Source organism: Mytilus trossulus, chromosome 7, assembly GCF_036588685.1.
Source record: "Mytilus trossulus isolate FHL-02 chromosome 7, PNRI_Mtr1.1.1.hap1, whole genome shotgun sequence".
Lineage (NCBI taxonomy): Eukaryota > Metazoa > Mollusca > Bivalvia > Mytilida > Mytilidae > Mytilus > Mytilus trossulus.
Genome location: NC_086379.1, coordinates 8493725 through 8504442, shown reverse-complemented (window position 1 = coordinate 8504442; position 10718 = coordinate 8493725). Strand labels below are relative to the sequence as shown.

At 32.5% G+C, this 10718-nt stretch overlaps 1 protein-coding gene across 1 annotated transcript; it reads left to right on the top strand.

Moving 5' to 3' along the window:
- Positions 1 to 6028: 6028 nt before the first annotated feature.
- Positions 6029 to 10001, top strand: LOC134726800 (uncharacterized). Its single transcript, XM_063591215.1, has 3 exons — positions 6029 to 6193; positions 7845 to 8492; positions 9591 to 10001. The coding sequence occupies exons 1-3, from the start codon at positions 6142 to 6144 to the stop codon at positions 9833 to 9835; spliced, it is 945 nt and encodes a 314-aa protein (XP_063447285.1). The 5' UTR covers positions 6029 to 6141; the 3' UTR covers positions 9836 to 10001.
- Positions 10002 to 10718: the final 717 nt, after the last annotated feature.

The window sequence follows — 10718 nt, the reverse complement described above, 5'->3', positions numbered from 1 at the left end:
GTTGATAAATTGAATAGTGCATTTGTATGCCAGTATTGGCAAGATGTACTTATGTTTTATATTTAAAAAACAATTTATCAATTAATTTTAGTCTCATTTGTGTTAATAAGTAGAAATCATAGAAGTCATTCAAATGTTACTTTCATGAGTTTCCTATTGTAACGATGTAACTTTTTTCTCCCTTCATACTTAATAAATATTGACTCATAAAAAATAATTAAAACGTTTGATCTCTCTGACGTCATGGCGGTGATTTCCGTAAGTCTGTGTTCAGTAAAGAGTAAAAGTTGTGTAAAATACACATTAATTTGAGCACCATTCAAATTGGTAATTGTGTATAAACTTTCAGACTGAACCACAAGTTGCAGTTGGAATTCCTTTTGAAACTATAACTATTACTATGAAGTTTCGTAAAAAAAACCCATACTAGAACAGAAAGTTAATATGTACTAATTCTAATTCAAAGGTCGAAACATAAGACTTTGCGGCATATTTTCAAAATTATACGCATGTTGTAAATATATACAGTCATGTACCACGAACGTTGCAGAGTTTAGATGTATTCAAAAATTATGTACTACCCTTACACATGCTACATGTACCTTTATTATAGGATTGCCTCATAACACATTTTGTTTACCTGAACTTTTTGTTCTATACTGGTAACATTCCCAAGTTATTTATCTATGGGATGACACGTAGAGTACGTATACGAATCAAAATATCAATGAATATTATTAATCTCCTCAAAAAAGTCGTGGCTGGTGAAACAGATGCATTTTAAGTGCAACCTATACATGTAAGTGGTTGCATTTCAAATAATTATATTAATAGTGACCCATGAACTACTGTACGCTTATAAAATACTATCATCAGGTTATGATAAAACAATATGTTTACTTTAACATACTGTTTATGAATGTACTGATTGATTCAAGCACGGAAAGACCTTCATATATATGTTTTGATTCAAATATAGCTGAATGGAATACGGAGATGTAATGTAATACGTTAAGGAGACAGCATTTGTAAATAATACGCAATCAGCCGTGTTACACATTGAGAGTAAAACAAACTCAAAAGTGGACAAATACATGTATCCAAAACAAAGCAAGCTTGTAATAACCAATGCGTGTACAAAATTTAATGTATAGTATATCATTTTTATATTATATAGTTTCACCTTCTGTTGATAATGGAATTTTATATTTAAAGTTCACAATAAATTCATGTCCTTGAAAATGCATTAGGAATTAGCTTTAAATAATTTAATATTATATAGTTGTATCTTATTTGCAATCTATCCCATCTTCATGCCTAATATACCATGTAGTAGGTGACATCTCTATATTCTACTGACATATAAAGATCAAACTAGATCACCGAAAGTTCAGTTTATTTCAGTCTAGGTGGCCAGATGGTCTAGAGCTATTGACCCATTGCAGGTGGAGTTGTCACGAAATCAAATAGCAGCAGTACGAAATCCGGCGAGGGAAAATACAACTTTTCCTCTGGAAGTTTATAGATTTAACCTTAGAGTGATTATATTTAGAGTAATTATGAATAAGATATGTGTTTTCGACCGTGTGTCACCTGCACTAGTGTATATAGTCCGGCGGCTACAAGCATATTTTAGACGAATTGTGCACATCCTGCTACAAGCATGAAATTTGGCATAGACCTTCCTCAACTATTACTATTTTATTTCAGATAGGGAGGCATTTGAAAAAAATGTATCACTTCCGGTAAAATCCAAAATGGTGGACATCATACTTAAATGAGCCCAATATCGAAGGGTAGTGTGAGAAAAGGTGTTACCCTACTGCCGGTAAAATCCAACATGGCGGACATTGTACTAAAATAAGCTTATTTTTTAGGGAGGGTAATTAAAATGTGTTTTATCGTATTGATTCTGTCATTAAATTGCTCAGGAACCTTTCTTTGGAGCTTATCATGTATACAATGTATAAGACATATGTCCAAAATGGCGGACATAGAAATATCAAGTTTTTTTATTTTGATATTGAACTTTTTTCAAAATGTAAAGAAAATGTTGATTTTTTATGCTGATCATTTGGCTTGAAGTTATCCTCAAAACCACTAATTCTATTCTGTTATAAATGTTTAGATACACAGTTAACACCTCCGGTAAAAAAAATGCCCAAAATGGCATTAATTTCAAAGATGAGTCCTCACTTCCTATCTTCGATGTAGAGTTTCAGATAGATTGATTTAAACAAGATAAAATCACTAAAGTACTAAGTGTGTAAATCAATCTATCCAAAATCTCTACATCGAAGATATGGAGTGAGGACTCATCTTTGCAATTGATGCCATATTGTTTTTTTATGGATTTTACCGGAAGTAGGGTTTTTGAAGACATCACATCTATATAATATATCCGAAAGTAGTACATAACAAAGGTTTTTACCAAATACTATGATAGTAGCATGATTATAACACCTTTTCTCATACTAGCTTTCGATATTGGGCTGATTCAAGTATGATGTCCGCCATTTGGGATTTTACTGGAAGTGAGACATTTTTCTCAAATGCCTCCCTATCTGAAATGAAAGTGTGATATTTCTGCTTGTAGCAAGATGTGCACAATTTTTCACAAAGCAGCCGTACTAATAGTATAGTAGGGGTATCTAATTAGTCACACCCGATGAACATTTAATAAATTGAACCTCTACTTAAATAGCCACACTCAGAAATATATCAAGGTATAATAAGTAACAAAAATATCTTTATGAAATGAGTACCTCCTTGGAATCGTAGAAAGTCATTTAACGTTGAATAACACTAAACAACGCACGAGGAGCATGTTTGTTAATTATATAACATCACAATTACAAGTCAATACATCTTCTTTTTATTACTGAATACATGATCAACGATCTGAATTTCTCGATTAACTAAATGTCTCTCTTGGATTATATTTGAATGTTAGTTTCTAATTTGCAATTAAAAAAAATATATAAACATCAATCATATACATTTATTTTAATAGGAACGATCATAATTCATTAACTGGAACAGATCAACTTGTAAACAATATATGTAACTAATAGTATTTGTATAATTACGTATAATAAAAAATATTAAATTATCTCATGTCTTTAACTTCGGACATTTTTTTTTAGTTAAGGTGTTATTACTCAATTTATTTCACTTGACTGGGCGGAGTTTAACCGTTTCGCTCATAATAAACCATTCCATCTTTCGATAGGTGTTTTAGGATAAACTCATCAATGAAGTGTCCAGTCATTCTTTTGTAAATTCCTTTGATGGCACTGATATGTGATTAGAAATCAGTAATAATCATAACGGCAATCATCCTAATCACACACATCTTCAAATAGACTGTCCTTATGCAAAACAAAACGTAAGCTCCGCCCGATCAGTTTAAATGACATTGGTAATAATAAAAGTCAGAAAAACATGTGGGTCTTTTATATAAAATAGTTATTTTGTTTCTACATTCTAAGACCAGTTCTACGTATAATTAAGTCTTTTTAAATTAATACTGAATCATTAGAATATGTTTATTAATATGAATATTTTATATCTAAAGATATTTAAGTGAAAACATGAGCACTTGTTGAGGTGGGTGACTCGATTAATATGTTATTCATACTCATGAGGCGAAAAAGCAAAACTGACAACACTATGAAATCAGAACAAAAACCCAGACCAATAGACAAAGAACAGTACACGCAACACAATATATTATAATCAGAAAATCTTTTCAAATGACACCAATATAACTATTTATTGACGTGCAAATAATATACAATCGACAACAAATAGTGTTGCATTGATTGGTCAAAGTCTCCGAATACTGTATGAACCGATACATACAGTATGCAATACATTGAATACAGGTAACTTTGTCAATATATTTTTACTTTACGACTTTATTGTCATCGTATTTGATATTGCGACAAAATGCTATCATATAAATTAGTGAGATTTCGTATATTTTAAAAGATTTATTAAGAAAATAATGCAAATCATCAACCGGATTTTTAAAATGTATTGTAATATATTTCTAGATGAATACACAACATGGTAGACAGCACCATAGAAAGCATCAAATGACTTTCTATAGATTTTGTAACGAAGTTATTTTGAGAAATATTGTCCTTTTAAAATTCTATTATTACGTTACCTTAAGTTGCTTTAGTGGAGTGTGTGTATACAATACTACAACTAGGCCAGATTCTGTATGTGGGTGTCTCTAATCATGAGCTGCTATTATGCGCCTGTTGGTATGCTATCCATATCCCATCGAACTAGATATAAAATATACAACAGATACAGTCAAGTCTGCCTCATATCTTGACTTACATCTAGAAATTTACAACGGTAGTCGGATGAAAACAAAACTTTACGACAATAATGATTTAAGCTTCCCAATTGTAAAATTCCATGTCTACATAGCAACATTCCAGCAGCGCCTACATACCGGGAGGATATATCTCTAAAAAAAACGATATTCCCTATCACAAGTTGTGTGATAGATGGTTGGTGCTAAAAAGGAAGCTATTAAACAAAGAGTTCCAATGTAGAAGTTGAAATCATCCCTTCGTTAATTTTACAGACGCCATCACGAGGTGTTGACCGTTATGGAATAACCGTTTCACAGATGGTATCGGATATATTCCGTATGTCGTAACCTAAAGTCCCCTTTCCTTTTCACGAATGTGACCTACCGAATTATGCAATTTACCGGATTTGTAAAAACATGAGCAACACGACAGATGCCACATGTGGAGCAGAATGTTTGCCATGGTTTTGTCAGTTTATTTTTTATCTATGAGTTTGAATCTCCCCCTGGTATCTTTCGCCCCTCTTTACGTACGTCACATGACTGCGTAGTATGCATCCATTGTCCATAGAAATTGTGAAGTCACAATGCATTCTTGTCTCTTTGTATTCTATTTAACCCAGCCACAGTTTTGATCCTGTCCCAAATCATGGGCTGTTGGCCTTTGCTAGTCTTGTACTTCAGTGGTTGTCATTTGTTTAGGTGTGACATATTTGTTTTTCTTTCATTCTTTTATATAAATAAGACCGTTAGTTTTCTCGTTTGAATTGTTTTACATTGTCGTATCGGGCCTTTTATAGCTAGTCGATTATGCAGTACGGGCTTTGCTCATTGTTGAAGGCCGTGTGGTGAACTATAGTTGTTATTGTCTGTGTCATTTTGGTCTCTTGTCTCATTGGCAATTATACCCCATCTTCGTTTATATATATCATATGTGTTTTATAAAATTGATTTCAGTTCATTAAATATACGTATTGGAGTTAAAAGTAAAATTACAAAAATACTGAACTTAGAGGAAAATTTAATCGGAAAGTTATAATCACATGGCAAAATCAAATAACAAAACACATAAAAAACGAATGGACAAAAACTGTCATATTCCTGACTTGGTACACGCATTTTCAAATGTAGAAAATGGTAGATTAAACCTGGTTTTCCAGCGCTAACCCTATCACTTTGATGACAGTGTCATCAAATTCCATTATATTTACTGTGATGCGTGAACTAGACCACATACATATTAGAGTTAAGTGTGACGTCCTTTATCACAAAACTAGTACACATGCCATTACGCGTTGTTTCCCAATGTATTGCAGAACCATTTATCAACCTATTGGATAATACTAAATGTTAATGTAAAAAAGAGTAGCGGAAGATCCTAGAGGGACAGTCAAAGTCATAGATCGAAAATACACTGACAACGCCTTGGCTTAAAGATAAAAATACAAACTGACAAATAATAAAACACAAAAAACAATATAGAAAACTAAACTCTAAGCAACATTAACATAACCATAAACCGGGGTTAATCTCATGTGTGATTAGTTGGAAATTGAAAATTCTCTAAGGTGTGATTTGATAGAAATTAATCTTATAAATTTATCTATTTTAAAAGGGTCGATCATAATTTATTAACTAGAACAATTAAACTCATCAACAATATTATCCCTTTGTTGTCTTTCGTCCCTCTTTTATCATGATTATACAGTAATTGTATATTTAAGCATCATCATTGAAAATGAGATTGTTTCATTGCTTTAATTTCGTAATGTTTGCATAGTGAAGGGAAAAAAACAAACGAAAATAATATGGATCTTTTATTTCACGGAGCTATTTTGTTTCTGCATTTGAAGATAAGTTGTAAGTTTAATTAAATCTTTTAAAATCATTATTTAATTATTAAAATGTTACATTAACAATATAAAAACATGCTAATGTTTACTATGTTGAAAAGGATACTAAAGAAGAAAAAAAAGTGAAAACATGAGCAGTTTATGAGATGAGTGACTCAGTTTACATTCAAAATAGTTTTGGTTAGTAAGTCGCCTTTTCAGAATATAACGTAATATAAGTAGTCTCACCGTCCATACACCAAAATCAAAGGAATGAAATGTCACGGTTTGAAGGTTTGTACGTTCTAAACCAATCGCAATGTTATGGTTTACGCATTTGGTAATATTACTCTTAATGCATGATATTTTGAAACGCTCGATTTTTTGCAGCTGTCATTTAGTTTGCAAGGTGTAAAACCAGGTTTTGTCCACCATTATCTACACAAGGAAATTCCTGCACCAAATCAGGAATTTAACAGTTGTTATCCATTAATTTGAGGTGTTTGAAAGATTTTGATTTTTGCATTTAAATATTTAATTAGGGACTTTCCGGTTTTAATTTGCCTTGGAGTGCAGTATTTTTGTGATTTTGCTTTTTACAATCTTATTTGACATGTGTGAGAGTTTGACGTAAGAAATAAATGGCATATTCACTGTCACATATTGAGTCTTCACATAAGTTTCTAATAAGATATCAGGCTTTAAGTTTAGTTTGAATGACGCGCGACATTTCGACATTAGAAACGTATACAAAAATCATTCGAAAGCCAATTAAGTTGAGGCTGAAGTGGGGAATGTGTGAAAGAGCCAACACCCGACCTATCGCATAATGCCACACATAGGTCTTCAATACAGCGAGAAAATATCAAACCCGTCGGCGTTCCTTAGCTGGACCCTTAACAACAAAGTGGACTAGGTCAATAAATATGGATGTTATCAGAACTCAGATCTATATACAATAAACTAAATTAAAAATCATACAAGACTAACAAAGGCCAGAGGCTCCTGAATTGGGACAGGTGCAACAATGCAGCGAGTTTGAAAAATGGTTATTTTTAGAACTCAACCTTCCCCCGATACCTATGGCCAATGTAGAAAAAACGAATGCTTTTTGAGCATTCACCAACAAAATATGGAAAGCTATTTGAGCACAAATTATCTAAACACAGTAGCCACATCCGTCTAAAGCAAACTTAGGTCTTTCAATTGTTTTATGTTTTATGATTTGTTAATTTATCATTTGAAGATAATCATGATATTAAAATGGCACTACCACTTTTGCGTATACAGTTTTTTTCAATTTTTGTAAAGAAAACTTATAGTATTTTTCTTCAACTAAAGTTTAAAACCGTTTAGGGATCACAATGAAATGTAGGTCTCGAAAACATACTAGTTTCAAGTTGCCATTTTTCATGCATCAATTCCTTGCATGAAATATTGGACCTATATCATTCAATTAATATATACTATTTTTGTACCATTCAATCATTGTCTAGTATGTTGTGATAGTGTGTCATGAATCCTCATACTATCAACTTGCTATTCATTGTGTATAAGGGTGTCATTTTGTGTCATAAATCGCCCCATTATCACCTTTGGTTTTGTTCATTGTGTAGAAGAGTCATGAGATTATATATATGAATAAATCTCTAAATCTTTTCCCAAATTTCTTTTTGTAGCAACACAAGTATATACCGGAGTTCTCACAAGACTTTGGCCGTTGGATAGACAAACATGTTCATCAGAAGTATTAACAACTACTTATGTATATGGCGAGTGCAAGAACACTTTCAATGACCAACCACAAGATTTTCCTTTTAATGCTATGGAGTTCGACGGTTCTTCTTCTATTGATGTCGCTGTTGATGTTTCAACTACTAACATAAAACATTACAGTTTTCAAGGGTGGTTCTTCTTTACATCTGACACTTCTTCTTCCTTGTTTCATTATAGAGACGGTAACGAATTCTCGGAAACAATCGTTTGGACCAATAAAATGAAATTGAAACTTTACAGAAAAGTGGATTCTGCTTGGAATACGTTCACTGGAAGTCAGCAAATTTCTAAATACAGATGGTACTATATTGCACTTGGTGTTGGTCAAGACGGTTACGTATCCGTACGTATTGATGGCGTGAAGGATATCTATGGAATGCTCACCAACCGTCAGAGCACAGAATTGCCAGGTACATTGAGAATTGGTGGAGATTTCGGGGAGGCACATGCAAACGTGGAGGGTCGAATCACATGTGTTGGCTTTCATCTCAATACTAGGAACGCCTCAGCAAATGTTGTAAAAGATGTGTGTACTGAAACGGCTTGGATGCGTAAGTTAACGTTTAACATCTATAAAGAATGTACAAGTAGTGTATTTGTTTTCGGTTGACGTATGTTATTTGTATATTTTTTTTGTTTTGATTGTTTTTGAGGTGAACTGCTATCAATGCGTTTAAGAGGAAAGGTGGACGCAACTCACATGAATTCTCTGTTACCTTCTGTATTGGTCCACCTTAATTCAGGTGCCCGTAATTCATTTGACGTTGTTTTTGCTGTACATTATATGTGTTTTGTTCTTTGTGTTATTTAGGCTGTTGGGTTTCTTGTTTGAATTGAACTATCATAGGCAGATAATATCAAAAATGCCTGCTCTTATTCTTGTCTTTTATTGAAAATCATAATTATTTTTGGCAATTCACACACAGAGATTGCTGCCGTTTTTGTCATTTATTACAGAGTCAAGTGCTTCTTGAAAAGAAAATAGATGATTTTCTTGTAAATATACTTTGCTTTTAAAAAACAAAGAGTATAAAAACGACAAAGTGCTTAATTGGCTTTACCTTCATCATACTTTTTTTTTCGAAAGGATAAGATTTTGTACAAATGTAACTTATTCATGATAATCTGATACTTCCTAGTGAAAGAACCTTGGAATAGTTCTTAATTTGTAGTATAACATCAGAATGTTTCTGCATGATAATTTACTGTAACGCATAAACTCATTCTCAAAAAAATCAATTGCTGACCCCGTATTTATCGTTATAGGTCACTCGCACACTTTGTAACGAATTTATCTTACTCAGTATGTTTATTTGTTGAATTTAGAACAGAGTTGTCCCATTTGCAATCATACCACATTTTCTTATTATTATATTAAAGTGTTCAAGTGTTTAAGTTTAGAAATTACTTCAATAAGTTTTCACAAAAAAATTAATGTCAACAATACCAATTTAATATGAACAACTCAAGTACTAACCGTGTATCGAAAAAGCACCGTTCCCTACTAACCAAAATGGAATATACACGGTCTCTAGGCGGACGCTTTTAACCAATCATATTCCTAGAAATGTATAGGAGGTAAGATAAAAATATTTAAACCTATTATTAATTGATGTATACGATATTTACAATGTATTGTTTATTTACAGCGGAAAGAGGAAGTAACAGTATATATTTGACTAGGATGGACAAAACGGCGTTGGTTCCGGTCTACCTGAAAGAAGTTACCCGCTGTTCGATCAGTGAGTGTGCCCACTCATGTTTGGAAGACATTGAATGTTTCTATATATCTTTTGATGGAGAATCTGCCACATGTAACTCGTGTTACCTGTTCAAAAGAGAAGATACTACAGGCAATAATAGCACACTTTCTTTGTATAAAGTTAGAACATAACAAACGTTATTCATTAGTATGCCAGTATTCGAATGATATACTTATTTACCGTATCGTTTAAAAAAAATGATAACTTATTAGTGCTTCAGTATTTGCATGATTTGAATGTACTTTTATATGGCATGTTCAAACAATTTTTCATTTTTTTTTTCTCGCATTTTTGTCAATAAGTAGAAATCAAAGAGGTCATTTAAAGGTAACTATCATGTGTTTCCTACTGTAACGTAACGGTTGTTTTTTAATTCATACTAAATAAATATTTTCTCATACAAATCAATGTGTCCTTACTGTTAACCTGGTTTGGAAAAAAAACCAAACATGATATTTAAGCAGCATGTAATTACCGTACGACTTTGAATAAACAGTAAAACACGTATATAGAAAATTAGCAAATGTAGATAGTTCACTCTGTAATAAATAGTAAAGGTTATCATTCAAAATCATTTACTCCTTTAAAACTTTTATTTTCTGACCAAATAAATAGATGAAATGTAACCACTTGCATGTGCAATATCTATCAAGTTAAGCAACTAAATGAGAGGCGAATGGTGTAAAATGAAAAGTCATATTCATCAGGCGAAAACAGCTAATATCGCCATAATTACAAAATTAGAAGAAAAAAAAACCAGGCAACTGCAAGAAAATTGCTGAAGACTTACATGACATATTCACATGAAGCTTTAAAAATTAGGAATCAAAGGCCCCAGATGGTTAGTAGATCCTCCACATGTTGCGGCCGTTGTGTTGTTTATGTAAATACAAACTCGGGTATAAGTCAAATTAGGTATGCCACAGTTATTAGAATTCCAATGGGGACTAACCGTGCACCACTTGCTGCGGATCTGTTTTTGTATTGTTATGAGTTACAATTTATGACTTAAAT

Excerpts from the sequence above, each read along its gene's own strand:
- LOC134726800 (XM_063591215.1), top strand. The coding sequence starts at position 6,142 with ATGGATCTTTTATTTCACGGAGCTATTTTGTTTCTGCATTTGAAGATA. Across the intron at positions 6,194-7,844 it reads TCTGCATTTGAAGATAAGTT|CAACACAAGTATATACCGGA; the intron begins GTAAGTTTAATT and ends TTCTTTTTGTAG. Across the intron at positions 8,493-9,590 it reads TACTGAAACGGCTTGGATGC|CGGAAAGAGGAAGTAACAGT; the intron begins GTAAGTTAACGT and ends GTTTATTTACAG.